General features: G+C 35.1%; 1 protein-coding gene across 3 annotated transcripts in view; it reads left to right on the top strand.

Annotated features, from left to right (window-relative positions):
• Positions 1–18,143, top strand: part of LOC149578856 (putative uncharacterized protein YDL057W) — a 143,535-nt gene that overhangs the window by 77,446 nt on the left and 47,946 nt on the right. Inside the window, exon 6 of one of the 3 annotated variants that reach the window (XM_089832176.1) lies at positions 11,182–11,955. The exons of the other annotated variants lie outside the window; for them this stretch is intronic. Within the exon in view, the coding sequence (XP_089688302.1) occupies positions 11,182–11,354 (173 nt within the window). The 3' untranslated portion in view covers positions 11,355–11,955. Of the gene's footprint in view, positions 1–11,181; positions 11,956–18,143 lie in introns of those variants that run through there. 3 annotated transcript variants of the gene reach the window in all.

Here is an 18,143-nt window from a genome sequence, read left to right as displayed (position 1 = left end):
GAAGGAGATTGACATTATTATCATGCTTTGAAGAGGCGATACTCAAGACGCAAATTTTGTTCATTTAGAAGTTGGTACCTCCCAAAAAAGACATTTGTGTTTCTTGCTAGTTGGTGCTTAGTGGTGGACATTGGTGTCTACGAAATTTCTAAAGAGAAATTTATTGTTGGTTGGACTTGGGCAATAGATCCAAGAAATCATTTCTCTATGTTTTCCTCTTAGAAAGCATTTCCACATAAATCTTGTGTTTCTTGGTAAATCTTGTGTAATCGCTATGTCATGGCTATTGAATTTTAAATAAGTAAAAGAGTATCCTATACATGGAAAGTCGAGAAGGATTTTGTTCAAACAGAGCTCCATTATTTGACAAAACAAACTATGCCTTTTAGAGCGTAAGAATGGGGACTTATCTAATGGTTGTTGGCTTTGACTTTTGATAATCAGTGTTGAATGGTTATGTAGCTCCATCAACCCCACCAATAGAACCTGCCGGAAAGAATGCTAGCAAAAATAATGCAAAAGTGGTGAATGTCTTTTTGTGCAGTTTATTCAAATTAGAGTTTGTCAAAGTAATGCATTGTGACTTCAGTGAAGGAACTCTGGACAAACTTAAGGCCAAGTTCCAAACCCATTGGAGAAAAATCAAGAGCTTGAAGATGAAAGAAGAGAGCATTTCAGCTACTCCTTCCATGGATGAAATTTTTTAACAACATTTGTGGACTTGATGAAAAGATAGAAGACTGCCCAGTCGTGCAAAAGGCGCTTGAGCCTCTTCCCTAAGATTTTATGCAAAAAATTTAGCCATCGAACAAATGAAGAATCTAGACAAATCATGGACGAGTTATACGGGATCCTCATGTCATATAAGGTGAGGACTGAAAAGGAGAGTTGATCAAAGGGTGAAGCAACCTTTAAAACCTCAGAGAAGAAGAAGAATAAAAGAACTTGGATGAAGCGATAGCTCTAGCAATGAATTTGATGCAAGGAAAGCCCACTTTGTGAGAAAGGCCAAGAAAGAATCTCACAAATACAAAAGTAAGTTAGCCTTCAAGTGTTCTAAATATTTTTAGATAGGTCATTTTGCTACAAAGTTCCCTCAAGTAGAAGATGATAAAATTCTTTCATTGCAAGTGATAAAAACCTTACTTGCAATGACACACATACCATCCGAACATATAAAAATACTTTATTTATTGTTGTGTTTTTAATTTGAGTGGGTTTCAAAGGTCACATTACAAGTCAAAACAAATTTCAAATGACAAAAAAATCAATGCGTGTATTTCAACTTATAAAAGTTGATTTACAATTTATTTCTTTTTAAAAAAGAAAATATAAAGAATAAAGGGTTGTTCTTATAGGTATTATTTTAAGTGTTTGCTTTTAAAACACTACCTCTTACTTGTAATCTAGTATATAAAATCCGATTACAAGTAAACTACATATTACTTAACTTTTAATAGTAACTCCAAAACCCAAAAATTGTTCAAACTTTAAGTAATTCAACTTCAAAACATAACAAAAACATAAAAAACAGTGTAAAATCGGGTATTGGGAAAGCGATTGCAAGTGCAAGTAATGTTAACTTGCATTTTAACTTGTAATGACAATTACTTACAATTACATGCCAAAGATTTTACATTGAAGACAAATTTGCAATGCAACCTTTAAACTCCGAATTCGAAAGAAAAACCAACTTTTAGACACTATAACTTGACAAACATGGAGGTGTAGGACTTAGGGTTGATAATAGATGCCAAGGTGATTGAAATACCCCTTGGAAAGTGTGTTTGGAGCCTAAAAATCTCAAAATCTTGATAGGTTATCTGTAATTTCATAAGTTAAAATTAGGGACAACAGAGATAATAGCTGAAACAAATGTTTGAATTCAATCAAAACCTATAGAATATTTTTTGACAAGCTTGGATGCCTTTATCATCTTTAGCACTGTGTGATGCTATTAGTGATTTAAAATGTAGACAAGCATTTTTATAGTTTTCAAAGGCAGGGGTTTGTAGGCCCTCCCTCTAAGTTAGGTCTAGCTCTAATGTTTTATATATATTTTATTTATCCTAAAAACATTTTCTTTTCTTTTCAAGGGGCATTAGGATGTCCTTTCATCCCCAAGGAAGTTAGAGACTTATTCTATTTGTTTTGTCCCATTAAACTCGTTCATGTTTTCTCTAACTACCAGTTTAACTTATGTATTCCTTGCTATGACATTTAAACCAACTTGCATTATGAATTGTAGACACAATCACCAAATTTTAATCCTTTATGTTGTACTGTCCTCAAAGTGGAAATCTAGCAAAGCAAGTTAAATTGTAAAATTGTAAGATAGACTTTTTGACTATAGTCAACCAATTCTAGTAGATCTACATTGATGTTAGGGGCTATAGCTTATTGTTGGTGCAACTGAAAAATTGTCTTGTTAGGATTTTTTAGGTTGTTGATCGTTTGTTGATGGTAAGGCTACTATTTGGTCTTTCTCTATTTCGTTGTAGTTATTTATTTGAGGATTCAGAATCCCTTTTAAAATCTGTTTCTACAGGGTTTCAAGGCCAATTTATAGCTTGTTTGATCCTTGATAAAAAAATTTAATTCAATTAGCTTAATTCTTTGGGATTTTCCTCTTGGACATCTCATACCACATGTCGTGAGGTTTTCACACCATTGTCCCATTGTAAATGGGGACACACTCTTTTTCGTTTGGCAGTGGGGTAGTTTTCCCAAGTAGTCTTAGTTCAGTCACAATTTTTAAGTCTCCAAGTTGAAGAGATGGGATTGAGCAACTTTGGCTCGCTAGGGAGTCAAGTTAATCAGGAATATGGGTGACAATTGGGCCAAGCTAGTCAAGAACGTGGAAATGAAATAAAAAATATTCTTGGAAAATCCTTGTTCTAGTATCAAATTCATCTTTTAAAGTTAGGAAAGGTTACAGAAAAGAATACTTTTGGAAGTGTGTTGTTAAACAGATTGACCTTTTGATTTAACTCTCAAATGCCCAAATTTGTGAACATCTAGTTACAACAGTTGGAAAGTTGTTTTGAAATGACTAACTTCCCTCTAAATTCCTAGGTATAGCTCCCTATTGCATTGTGATTTGCAATAAATTATGTTTACTTCTAAATCTAAAATGGGGTGTGTTCTTAACCCGAGAACAGGAGAGGTAAACCAAGCTAGGTCTAAACAGGAACTAACTTAGGCAAGAGTTGATATTTTAAGATTGGTTAAGTCTATGAATTCACACATCTTATGAACCCGTAAGGCTTAACGATTCAATAATGCATGCTAACTAAAACTAAATTGATATCAGCAGGAAACTAACCATAGAGATTGAAAGACTGACTTGAAAGAAAAGACAGAAGAGATTTCTCTTGAACCTATGATAACAATACTATTATCTTCGGTTTGCTGCTTCGAAACAAGGGAGTGAAAATCTGTTCATTCCTTGATTAAATTCAGACAAAAGAGAAAGCATAAAACTAACATAAATCAAAATGGAACAGAAAATAATTGACATAAAATACCATTCAATTGTCTTTGCAATATTTAGTATTTCACACCAAAAATTAGCCGACCTTTTATTAATCTTTCAATCTAGTACATATAGGATTACGAGATGACCGTTACAAAAGGCACTTAACTCGGTTCATCTCCTCAGAAATGACAAATGGCAAGGAGCCAATTTGTCCATTACAATTATTACATTAAAATATGAAAGGGGCGGAATATGAATCACTTCGCCTTCTTTCCCTTTTCTGACCTTTGCCTTATAGGCCTTGGCGGTGACAATGATTGGAATTAATTCTTCATGCCTATGAACATGTACATTAGTGTATCTTAAGAGCCACTTAGAATGCTCTCTGTCTAAATCTTTGACAGCATTTAACCGATCCTGTATCTCCTCCATGGCCACGTGTACACACCCGCCAAGTTTTTGAAGCTCGGAAACTCTGTTCCTGTAAAGTTTCTTAAAATTCTGTAACCTTTTATTCAGACTTTTATTTCAGTCCTTGATTGCTGAGAATGGTCTTATAATTTTATAAATATTGAGGAAGTTGACACCTATCTTTAATGCTGATACAATAATGAATATTCAACCTTTGATTGAATGGGAGTATTATTGAATTAATTGCAGGATATAGATGCTTAGAGGAGCAGACTTGATTGTAATTGTGTGTCCTCAAACTGCACCGATAACCTTTCTATATATAATTGCTAAAGGGTATGTCCCTCAAAGGGACATGTCCCTTTCTAAGTTAACATAATTAATCTTCCTATAAGTCGGTGATCAGAAAGATAAACATAATAACATCTAACACACACAATGTGTTAGATTAGTTAAGGATTATCAATCTACTTCTTGAGAAGTCACCAACTCCTAAGGAAAATAATCTAATGCCAACTTAATGATATATAAGGGTAAGAAGAAGAAGTACGGTCTGCACTTTCAAACCTGTAGGTTTTCTGGTTAAATATACTTAACACTCCCTCTTAACTCGATAATCCTATAGAGAGATATTATATCTAGAAACACCAATACAGATGACTAAGCAAGAATTAATACTCTATATCTGTCTGACTCTTCTTACTACGAGGTATCATAGAACACATGATACAAAGTCATATTACTAAACTTGTGATATGACAAATCACTGCTGCTAGTGATAATATACAGGATAAATCTGAAGAGTAATTTAATTCCTTCATTTATCCAAGTTGTGACTCATAGAAACTAGTATTTCTATATCACAACAAGACCCTGAGTTTAAGATCTACCAGAATATAGGATAAATCCGGAGAATACTAAAATTTTCCTTTATCCAAATTGTGATTGATAGACATAGCAATGTCTACATCACAATATGATCTTGAACTCATCTAGATCTTATAGTAGAACTCTACTATTTAGCACATTATCTAAGAGATCGTCATCTCTCATAATGCCTTTTATACAAGTGTTCATTATCTCAGAGATCGTCACCTCTTAAATAATGAATACAAATGGTGAAGCCCATAACAGTCAATAGCCTGACAAATAAAATTATCATAAGAATACAAAAACAATTGAATCATACCTGGATCTTTCTTAAGATGATCACTCTCAGAGAGGTTTGATAAGAATACCTGCTTTCTAATTTCTAGTACTTAAGGATAATGTCTAGAGAATAATTAAATTCTCTCTTTATTCAAGTTGTGGTTTATAGACATCAAAATGTCTCTTTCACAACACAATCTTGAATCTATTCAAGATTTGCCAGTAGTCCTCTACTGATTTAAAACACCAAAAGATCATTTGCTATCACTGCAAATTCGTGCTGGAAGATTGTTTTCTACTACTACAAACTGATGTTGCAAGACTGTTTGCTAAGAAATGCTTCCACACCATGATGTTTATAAAGGTAGGCCCATCAGATGGTTGCTCACTTTAGATTTTCCAGACTCCTATTGGATATCAAATCCTCCGAGCTCCTTATTCAAGGTTGCCTTGATGAGATGTCAGACTCCCTCTGAATCCAAAAATTCTTTCCTACAAGAACATTCTTCAGAAAAGAAAAAAAAATCAAGGCATATACTCTTCTTATAAAAAATACAAATGAAAGATATCATAGACATAAGGTAAAAGAAGAGCTCTAGATACTTATCTTTCCATCATAGCCTTGATGAAAGCTTTTGTACTTTACGAGTATACACCATCTTGACATGGTACACTCAGTTTGAGTTTGTATGACCTAGATCTTGGGCAGTCAACTTGATCTTCTAGTTACTCTCTCTGACATATAACCTTCTTATAAGACGATACTTATGATTTTTTGCTACAAATTCTTTATTACTCGGGAATCGATAAAGCATGGTCTACTCCCTCTGAGTCAAGATTCACCATTGCAGATCATTTAGCTTCTCCTTTTGTCAGGAAGGCATACCATGCTAATATCCATGATCTTAGTGTCACAGCATGATGTCACTTTATTCCCTCTTTTCTAAGAGAACCATTACTAATAATCTGAATGGTCATAAGGTTGTATAGAATGCATCTTTTCTAAGTCCACAATCATTAACACTCCCTCTTGGACTTGAGGGAAGAACAAAAATGCCTTGAGTAAAATGTTTATCTTAATGATCTATAGTCTCATGATGTAATCTTTATCCATGTGCATCTCATCAGTGATTCTATCCATGAGTTATCTTCATTGATGAACTCCCTCTCAAACAAAATAATTGAGTTTGTCTAAGATGATAGAATCATTTGTTCTTATTCCAAGGTTCCCTTTTATAGTGGATCAAACTTATTTTGAATGGGAGTTTCCTTTCAGTAGAGCGACATTTGCCTTACTCACTATAAATTCTCCAAATGTCTCTATATCCTATGATTAATAAAAAATCAGAGTCTCTTATTCTAAGTCTTGACGGGTGCCAAGAAAACTTTCTAACTTGTTGCCATCTCCCATTCTAGAAGAACACGTAAGCAATTACCAGGAACTTGACAAACAATTCCATATACTACTGATGACAGAATGGAATTCATCAATCAACCTAGTAATTCCAATCACTGATTAAAAACACCAAAGCACTGTGTTTGCATCCCAACAACTGCAGATTTTTTTTTATCCTTATATGATAGCAAGGAATTTGAATCTATCCTGCAAATGTTCCTTTCCTGGCACCTGCTATAGGAAGTCTTAGGGTCTGTGATTAAGAGCAGCAGATCCGTTACACCCAGTTGATAATCTTAATACTTATTTAGTTTTCAAGGCAACGAGCTCATATAACTCAGGTTGGCTATTAGGGTATATTATTGGTACGCAAGACTTCCAATTTGCAAAACATCCCTTGCGTACCCATTCAAGTCGAACATGGTCCTCAAGACTTCGTTCATCTCCAATTTATACTTCATTTCAAACACCCTCAACATGTTCTTGGCATCTGAATAGGTGTCACAATTGAAAGCCCCCACCTTCATGGGGAATTCATACCATTTCTTCTTAAGACTCCCACTCAACACATTCACTTGAATGGCTTGCCACACGATCTCAATCAGCACAATCATATCACTAGGATATCGTGGTAGCTTCAAGGGGAAACCATCGAAAGTTGCAAGACGCAAATAAGAAAAGGATGAGAATTGGATGAAATAACTTCCAAATTGGTTGATGGTTGCCATGGCTTCAAGACTGAATCTCCTTTCTAGACATCCCTGTAGCTCCCTACAAATCCTCATAGTGAATGCATCATTAACATTTACATACTCTACATAGCTATTTTCCAACTATAAACATGGATAAAACTCATAAGATTTCATATCATTAGGAAATTTTTCCACTCTTGGGAGGCCTGGCCATAGTTGTAATGAGGCCAACGTATAGATGAGGAAAGATGACATATAGAATGTATTGTAAAATTTTGAGGCACGAAGAGCATTGGATAGAATTTCGCTTACCTCATGAGCTCAATCAATATATTGGGTGTCAAAGCAAATGACTTGCACTAAAAAGAAATATTGCTCAACGAAATTCAAATCTTCTACCTCACCTTGCAATCTGTGTAGGAGGACCACGATATCAATGATCTTTGGTTTGGGGTTGGTCCCAAACAAAGGTCTTAGGAACCTTACTCTTGGCACTTCGTGGTTTTTGGAACCATGTCTGCATGTTTTCTTTCCTCCATATAATCTTCTTTGCGGAGAACTCAGAAATGACTCCTCCAAAGGTCAAGTCCAAGAATTCCTCTTGTTCCGGTACTCGTAGGCAATTCACCACAGTGTTCCTGTCGATTGAAATCAACACTGTGTTATCTGGTAGTACAATCTGCCTTGTCTTTGGGTTGTAATGGTGTATACATTCGTAGATCAACTCCAGAGCTTGAACCACAACCGAAAAACCAACTACCTTTGACCAACCCACATCCTCGGAGCTTCTTAGTGATGGGATGAATCCGCTCAGACTTCACTCTCTTTTGAAAATCCTCCATGTCATAGAAACGGAGAGAGGTATCTGTGAAATTCTGCAATTGGGATTTGATTCCATTCAACCCGTCAAAACCCGCAAATCTGGTTGCCATGGCCTTGAGAATGAAATTTGAATTAAGAAGGTGAAAGGAACAGCTAATGCAACAAATATTGACTTCTTGAAAAAGTTATGCACATTAACAGAATAACAGTTCAAAGAAAAAGTGGTAGTTATTCAATTGTTTATGTTTCCATATATATAGGAGCCTCGATTCATCCGTTGATCTTTAGAATTTGAGCCACATGAATGAATTGAAGGAGATATCCGTTGAAATAGTAAGTGCGAGGGTTTAATGGATATCTAGGGGTCTTTTCATTGTTCCGTTGGCTCAAAGGTAACTTTCTATCTTCCCATAACTTACTTTCCCGTTTTCCTTTAAGTTTCGAGAAGTTACCAATAGAGTACTCCGTGAGAAAATGTCCTCTAAGTTGAATTATGATCATTAACTCTTTTCCATAATGGTTAGATTCTTTCTATTATCATTCTGAGACATTTTATGCACAAATTGCAGATCCAACCTAATCAACGACTTGATTTTCTTTGGAATTCATGAAATTGTCTTCATGGGTTGAAAACCCGCAAAGGAGAAGACAATTTATGTTTCTTCGCCAACGTTTCCTTTCCTAATTGAACTTTAGACCATTTTCCTTTTTGGGATCGGAAATGTCTAAATGAGGTGCAAAGATTCTATAGGAGCCCACTTATCGTTTCTTTTCACTCTCTAAACTGCCTTTTCAGAAAACAAACTTCATGGGTTGAAAACCCACTGAGGAGAAGTTCATTCTGAGTTTTTGGTCGGGGACAATTATGAGAGCCATAACGGATCTTAACATTTTTTGAAGTCATAATTGCAAAGTGAATATTGATTCGCCATAGGATACCTTGCTATTTTTTAGTTTTCGATCCATGTGTATCATTTAGTGCCTTTTGCAGGAAATCATCTTCATGGGTTGGAAACCCGTTGAGGAGAAGTTGATTTCCAAATTTCCACAAGCTTCTATTTCTATTGAAAAAGTGATAGGCCGAAAACAGATATAACTTGTAATTGATCACTGAATGAGTAACATGAATCTCCATCGGACCAGGCACTAACCTACCCATAAGATCACTTCGACAAAAAGAAAAACCACCTGGTTGAGAAATGGGGAAAGGGGGAAAAGGAGAAACCTGATGGAGACTTGTTCCACCTAAAAGGGATTAAACCTAGACTCAATCACACCTAAGAACTCACTCATCTCACTATAACACAAGTATTCACTTTTGCTAATTGACTAGAGAATGAAAAGTGGGGCAACAAAGTGCAATGATTACTGAAATTTGGCTAAGTTTGAAATTTTTTAGGAACATCTAGAATGTAGGATCTCCATTATAGCTTCTAGAGATTTAAAACTACTCTCAAACTCCTGACAGTATATACGTAAAATATAACTTGAAGTATAAGAAAGCAAATATCCATAAATGTTATACTATGTTCTGCCTTGCCGCTTGATCCTGTCATTTCTAACCAGCTCTCAATGAGTTACATAACAACACAATTAAACAATTTTTTTACCTTGAGAGTAGTCCTAAGAGAAGTTTGGAATCCGATCTAGTCTCAGGACACCAGTCTTGACAGCTAGCGAAATTCAACCCTCTCCTTGATTAATTCCAAGACCCTCCAAATTTCCACCCAAGATAAGATGGTTTCCAATCAAGCATGAGGGTTAAATTCAAGTTTACAATTGGTGAAAGAAACCAAGAGGAGTGAATAAATGAATGAAGTGAAGTTTTAGGATTTGCAATCAGATTGAAAGATGCAGATCCTTGGAAAAATCCACTGGAATCAGATCAAGAATGAAAGAAAGTCATGAGAATGAAGTCCAAGATATGAAAATTAAGGAGGCAATAGCTTGATGATCTTGGGAGTTAATTTTTCTAAGTGGAAGTAGTTCTGAGACAACGTCAGACTGCGACTACTTCTTACGACTTTAGTCTCGAGGGACCCCAAAAATCTGCCCCTCCATGCAAAAATCTGGACAGAGTCGAATTCGCTCAAATTTAGGGTCATTTCTTAGCAAAATTTCAATTTCCAATATGGTGGAGTTTGAGGATGAAGTACAAAGATCAACCAAAAGCTGGAGAAAAGTGATCTGATTTCTAAACAAAATGTGGAAGAAAATTAGACTTTTGATGAGTTTGAATAAATAAGTGATGCAAATCAGATTGAGGAATATTGAAGTGAGTCCAAGAGTCGAGTGGAAAACATGAAATTCATGTACAATGGACTGAATTGACAAATGGAAACCAAGCTAATGAGTAGGTAGTCCAGACACTAGGTTGAAATCCTACTGTGTTAGGATTCCAGTCTTGGTTGAAATCCTACTATGTGTTAGGATTTCGACCTTCTATTTTAATTTCCAATATGGTGGAATTTGAGGATGAAGTACGAAGATCAATCAAAAGCTGGAGAAAAGTGATCTGATTTTTAAACAAAATGTGGAAGAAAATTAGACTTTGATGAGTTTGAATAAATAAGTGATGCAAATCAGAGTGAAGGATATTGAAGTGAGTCCAAGAGTCAAGTGGAAAACATGAAATTCATGTACAATGGACTGAATTGACAAATGGAGACCAAGTGAATGAGTAGGTATTCCAGACACTAGGTTGAAATCCTACTATGTGTTAGGATTCCAATCTTGGTTGAAATCCTACTATGTGTTAGGATTCCAACCTTCTATCAGGACGTTAGTCCTGACAATCCCCTAATTTCCACCAGCCCATAAGCGTCCATTTTGACTTTGAAATCAATTTTCCAGTGGATATCCTTAATCAAATTGGCCTTGAGAGGGGTTAGATGAGAGGTAAATCAATTGAAATCAATCAATTATGAAAAGGAAATAAGGGCAGATCAGTGAAAAAATGCAGATCAGAGGTTCATGCCAGGAATTAGGCAAACATTTGTTGGACATGTTGTAACAAGGGTTGTCAACTTAGAAAGTCGTGACTTGAATCCGAAATTCAGTTTTTGATATCAATGCTCGGTTGCTGTTAAGATTGTTTACAAGTAAAGTTTCTTTCATCCAAGTATCACACTAAAATAATGTAGTAGGAAAGGGCAGTTTTATCTTAACATTTCAATCTTGTCCATATCTATCACTATGTAAACTTAATTCATTTATCTTCTTTTATTTTCTAGGTGAGATGGAGGAAGAAGATGCTCGTGGAAAAAGAAAGATTGTGGCAAGATCAAAGGGAGATGAATATGAGAAGGTTCAAGTAAAACAAGGTTTTCATTTTGAAGATTTTGAGTCGATACAACATGAGGGACTTCATCACTTCAAGAATATCAAGGTCAAGAAGCCGAATTGAGAAAATTTCCAAGAACACGGATGAAATGTTCATGAACATGAAACAATTTACGTGACATCACCATCAAACTAAGGCAGGAAAATCTTGTGTCAAGAGATTTTCTCATTACCAAGAGATTGATGTAATGTCCCCATTTTTGCTAGGATCAGAGTATGAGGGATTAGCCTATTATTGTGATCCTTGTAGGCCAATTATATGTGGATAGAGTCTTCTGAAGGAGAGGCTTGGCTATGGGAGGGTCTTGTCTTCTTCACAATTCAGTATGTTCCAGTTCGGTGTTCATTTGACTCAGATTGGACTTCGTTTGGGCTTAGTTTCATGCACCTTCTATTTATGACAAGTTTGGTGATGATTGAGAGGGACCCTTTCTATTTTAGGAAAGTGCATTTGGTCACATGGGGAAATAATAGGTGTGACTCTTGTTTCAGACGACATATTTAAAGGATAAGAATTTTGGGATTTATTTTATATTAGTGGTCAAATTAGTATTAAATTATTAAATGAGAGCTTCTAATTGATAGGTGTATTGATGAAAGCTCTTTAGTGAAAAGTGTGAGGAAAAAGCCAAGTTGCATAATAAAAGAGAATCCTATTGATTTTATAGCTTGGTGAATTTGATGAAGGTTCTCTACAAGGGTTTTGTGAGGACTGATTCCCCTCTCTGATTCACAGTTTGAACTATTAAAAGACATGGTGAATTATGCTTTGTTTACTGTGATTTAATTCTGCAATCAGGACTGATAATTTTGTGTTGTTGTATACCAAATTATCCTTTTATTCGCTGCAATACTTTACCAGTTTGAACGCCATACTTCCAACCTTCAAAGTCTGTTATATATTGTTGTTTTTTGGGGCAATTGTTTGCTGCAATTGCACATTAGAAATCTGCAGGTATACATATTATCCTGGGCAGCCAAATTCCTATCAAGGGCGTGGTTTTTAAGGACTGTGCATTCCTGTATAAGGCAACATTTGCATTTATCAACAGGCCTGTGATTTATTTGTGGGATTCATCATTTTGGTGCTGGCAGGAACATCACTGTCAGGCGTTCATTGTGGCTGCGGTCTACTATTTTGGAGCAGCATTTAACTGTAAGGCTGCATTTGAATTTGACTGCCATTAATGAAGAGAAGGTAGCTGTGGTTGAGAACTAGCAGCATTTGTTTTGGGATAGAATAATAGTACTTTGGTGGCGGGGAATTCATTCACTGCTGCAAGTTGCTACACGCCATTCAAGGTTGCAGGTGCAAATTGTAATTTGGTTTATATGGTAATTGAATTTCAGAATTGCAACCATTATTAGTTGTCATTGTAAACAATTTATATTGAAATAAGGAGTTATAAAGTTGCACCACAACTATTTGATGAAATGCCAAGATTATAGTTATGTGTTTCAGTCATTAGTATCATGCCAAGTGTTTGTAGAAATGCTTAGTGGCTCTAGGTGCATATTGGGATGTGTTGCAAGTGTTTGTCATTATGTCTATTGGCTGTGATGGTTAATTTCAGTCATGTAAATGTTTGCCAAAGGGTGAAAAGTTGGAAACAACTAGTATACCATTTCTATAACAACATTGCATTGTCAAAGCATTCAATAACTTTATTTGCAGCCTACAAACAGAAAGAACATAATTTGAAAAATAAAGTACAGTAAGATAAAGCTTTCATGCAAAGTGTTTGACAAAATGTCAAACATCTAAACGTGTAGCAAATAGGTGTTTGTCAAAGATAGAACCAACAAGGCTTCTTTACAATTGATCAAGTTTAAAAGATAAGCATGTTGAGGTGACACTCATTCATCTTCTGCCAATCACAAAAGGCTCCAACTGCTCGTATCCTAGCACATTCAATTAGATCATGCCAAGTGTACATGTAGAGTCCCACTTCATGTCTCTACCTAACCTATTTTCTCATTGGCTCTCAAAAACATTGTAATTTTCAAATTGGCCCAAAAGGTGGCACCTTCACGTAATTAGATAAGCATTTAACGTTTGTTGCAACTAATTGGATTAAGGTTTTGTTAGATAGATCTTGGCCTTTGATCTTGAATTGATCTTGGTCATCCTTTGTATTTGAACAACTATATAAGGCCAAGATTTCTCATTTGTAACTCATTAATTAGAGAAAAGGAGAGATGGGAGATTTCTTGGAAAATTGTTACAAATATACTATCGAAGTTACTCAATAGTCATTGTTGTGTTGTGCATGGTGAATACTTGTAGGCTTTTGGAGTATTGCATGGTGATCTGCATGTCCTCACTTAGATTAGAATTTTATTTCATGTTGATTATAAATAGTGCCAAGTTGGATGGAAGATATTTTGGATGCATATTTGTTGAACTTGCATAGACCAACCACTAGTTGCTTGCTGATTGTAAGTTTGACTTGCATGGTCAAATGGCATATTTAGGATCTTTAGTTCGATTATTGCTTGCATATTTATATGCATTGATGGATAATGTTAGTGAAATGATAATAATTTGAACAATTTACATCTATGTTTGGAGATCACGCTAGTCTAGTTGATGTTGATGGCTAAACTAAGTCTGGTAGAGTCGCGAAGGCATTCATCATCTTTCACATTCTAGGAGAAGAATAGCTTTCTAAACCCTTTCCCTTTGCAGTTTGTTTAGTTGGAGGAAGTTGAAGTAGTTGATATCTAATGAATAAACAACGTAAGTCCCTTTGTGATTACTAACAGTTCACATCATTATAATTGAGTGCAAGTCCACAATTAAGAAGGAACCTTGGGTTTGTCTCATCTGATCACATGGTCCATAAAAACTCTTTAGCATATGGGCTTCCTTGTTCAAAAGAGGGTTAGATATTTGGTGTATCATTCTAGAATATCAAGTATTTGATTATGCATCTTGTAGTGGCATAAAACTCACACCAACACCACCCACCTTAAAGATTTGTACAATCTTTTGTTGACTCATTGGCTACGAAACCTAATGGCCTTGTGTTCATGTTTGAAGATTCAACATTGTCCATTTGTAAATAACCCGAAAATACTATGCATTGCAAATGTCTGATCAAAGATAAAATGAAAACCATATCTGGTGGACAATTTTCAGTAGCAGAAAATGTAAATTCTTAGAGGATCCGCAGTCAGTATAGCATAGGGAACATAAGTCTGTTGTGACAAGAGGAAAATAAACTATATAAGCCACTTCCAGGTACTAGAGTAGTAGTTGAGGCTACTAAATATAAATTGTTCACTAACTTTCTATGAAATCACTTATATAGAGTAGAAAATTTCAATACCATGGAAGGAATAATGCCTGTGGAAAAAGGACAATAGACTGGTGAATAGAAGAATATTGTGATTTTCCTATGTTCAAACGAGGGATGGCCTCATTTTGTTTGACTTCACAAGGTACAAGAAGTTGGATGTTTGCCTAGAATTAACATGATAAACAACAATAAGGAAAACATAAAACAGATACAAGAGACACACAAAATTACTGTGGGAAAACCATTCTAGAATGAAGGGAAAAACCCAGTCACACAGCAGAAGATTTCCTTTATTGGTCATAAATGTTCAAGTGTACAATGCCTTTCACTTGATGTGAAATATATAACTAAAGAGAGACTCTTCACATTCCAACCGAAGGTCTCTTCAATTTCCAAAACATAACTCTTTATAGTCAAATATGACTCTTCATATTTCCATGTCTTGATGCATGCTGTATGACATGTCTTTATATTTAATATTACAATTTATCATAAATGCCCTTTTCAGCTGAAGGTGACTATAATGGTAATAACGCCCAGAGATAAAGATTTCTATTGCAGCTATAATTTCCAACACATGATAGATGAATGGCTGAATGATATTAAGCTTTTAACAGAAGTGTATAATATGGACTGAACTAAATAGTGACGTAAAATTAACAAGACTCTTAACTTCAACGAACATGGTACTAAAATAAACTGAGAAGGCACGTAATATAGACCAAGCTATATAGGGACAAATAATAACAAAGACTATTTTAGATTGAAGGAACGCACTACTACTCATGCTTTCAATCAAACTTTTACAAGCTAAAAATTTGAACTTTATCCTCTTTGATGGCATGCATTGGTTGTGAAAATGTGTGCATGCTTGCTCATTTTAATGGAAAGAATTGACAAACACGTATCATATTTGTCACAATCTATCAAAAGATGTGAGGTGTTTGAATTGTTTTTAGTAGAGGATAGTATGAAATAAATGAGCACTGCAATTCTTAAATTTAATTAGAAATTGAGTGTCCAGTCCAGCTCTAATGTTTGAGTTATTGAAGAATATGGGACTCCATGTTACTCTGGCGAGTCAGACTATTGAAGATATGAGTTAACGAATCATTTTAGTTGTATGGATCCCAATTGATGTTAGTTCCACTCAATTTATTCTTCAGGCAAACAAGAATTATATAAATTAGAGATATAAATGAATGAAAACCTTATTCATTTAATTAGTCATACGAGATGAGATTGTTTGCTTCATTCTGCATTTGTGATGAAGTGAAGAAAGCTTTGGTCATCTTAATCTCCTCAAATGTACATAACTTAGATACTTTAGTAGTAGTTATATTTTATCCCTTAAAATATATTTGAAAAAATAATCTGTGTAAACAAGCATTAGGTTCATGCTACTTCTTGGTGATGGGTCAAGGGCAGAGATCCAAAACATCGAGAAAGCTTTGGCTCAATCTAATTCGTGATAGCAGATCCAATAGATTGATCTGAAATGTTGGAAAATGTAATGACACCATTTTCATGAGCATCAGAGTTTGAAGGATTAGCCTATCATATGACCCTCGTAGACTATTGTGGTGAAGCAGAGGGTCTAGTTTGGGCAATCTGGAGCTCTTCAAGTGGCAGATGGGAGTGTTTCGCCCTCTAGACTGTTTGTATATTCTGAGGCAGAGCTATTTAGAAGTTTCTAGTTCCATTTTGAGGGACTTACTATTTATAGTATGTCAATGATTGTTGGAGAGGGACCCTTACGATTTGTAGTAAGGAATTGGGATGCACAATGGATATTTTGGTTAACCCCTGGGTTCATAGTGATTAATGACAAAACTCTAATGTTATTATTATTAAAGTTATACTTTAATATTAATTAAATGTATTAAGTGCATATCATTAAGAAATTATAGTAGATTTTATTTAAAAAGGGAGTTATAAGTGAATAATGAAGTATACTTCATATTTTAATATTGTGCATGAAAAAAGGTATAAAAAGAAATTGAAGTAAAGTAAATTAAAGCAGATGAAGAAAAATGAAAATTAAACATTACAAAAGGGCATTTGGTTGTCATTTCATTCATTATGGAATCATTTCAACATTTGTCTATCTTGAAGAAGCATTGGCTTTGAAGAAGAAACCTAGGGTTTCACTATAGATTCAACCTTGGAGAGTGTAGCTCCTTTTTGATTGTGCAAACTCTGATGGCTTAATTCAGAGGACATGTTTATGCTTTATTGGTGAAGAAGTTCAAAAATTTATAAGGGTTTCATTGGAGATTAGAATATTAAAGAGCTAACTATTTGTATATAAAAATTATCCTTTTGCCACAGTAGCTGTGAATAGTGTTTTGGTACAGGAGTCATGAATAATGATTTTGCTGCAGTAGCCGTCAATAATGATTTTGCTACAATACCCATGAATAATGAGATGGCTATAGTACCACCAAGATTCAAAAGTTCTATGAGATTGGGAATTGAGTTGCACTTGTTGTGTGTGGGCTTTGTGGAGAATTGTATTATTTAGTACTGCTGCTATCTATCTCTAGGTTCATCATATTGCATTTGTTCTACATTAGGTGTTATAGATATTACTTAGTTGTAATCAGAATTATGAATGCATCTAATTCAGAAGTTTAAATAACAGCTTTGTTTACTCATATCAGCCTTCTTAGCCTATATGTCATAATTTCCGGTTGTTGCAAGTGCAAGTTGGATTAACTTGGATGCATGGAAAGTGTTTGATAGTATGTTGACTAGCTGTACAAGTCAATTTCAGTCACATTTATGCATGTCAAAAGTCAAGAACATTTATCACATTGATAATCACATTTATCACATTAATAACCCATCTTGCATCATTAGAAGCATTAAAAAAACATCATTTGCAGCATACAAACTCATAGCAAGGTAAACCAAAAGTCATAATCAGCAAGATCAGATATAGTGTGCAAAGTATTCGACTATTTTCCTTGAGCCTCTAATCAACAGTGTGAGGTCAGAACTAGCAAGAGATATTATAGTGGTATCAGAGTGCTTTCCTGCCATCCTATTCGGGTTTGAATTAAATATTCAGAGAGTTCACATTACATCATTGGAATGACCAATGCTCATAAGTGTTTCTACAGCATTGTAGGAAAATCCAGAGAAGAGGTTGACCAAGATGCCATCAAGATAAAAGATGTGAACAGGAAGCTCTTCGACTCTTTGAGGGCTATCAAGGTTTTCCAGATAAATTTAAAGGACAATACTCTCTTCATGATTATCTGAACTTGTTCGTCACCTGCAGGATTGAAGAGATTCGGTTGGTAAGGTATATTCAGAGGGTATATAAGGAGAAAAAATCATCTAAAGGGACTCACTTCAGTCATGGGCATAGTGTGAGCAGGTATGGTAGAACTATTAAATCAACTTATGAGGATCGTTCTACATCTAAATTCTATGAGTGAGTTATAGATACTTCCATAATGAGAAAGAGCGAAATGAGAAGACAGGTGTCAGCTGACTGGATGGTTCTGGCGGTGTTTCTGTAGCCGACAGAATGATGTCCGACG

Source organism: Cupressus sempervirens, chromosome 1 (assembly GCF_028749045.1).
Source record: "Cupressus sempervirens isolate cs-2001-9-10 chromosome 1, ASM2874904v1, whole genome shotgun sequence".
Taxonomy (NCBI): Eukaryota; Viridiplantae; Streptophyta; class Pinopsida; order Cupressales; family Cupressaceae; genus Cupressus; species Cupressus sempervirens.
The sequence above is the reverse complement of the archived record's forward strand: the minus strand, read 5'-3'. Positions and strand labels throughout refer to the sequence as shown.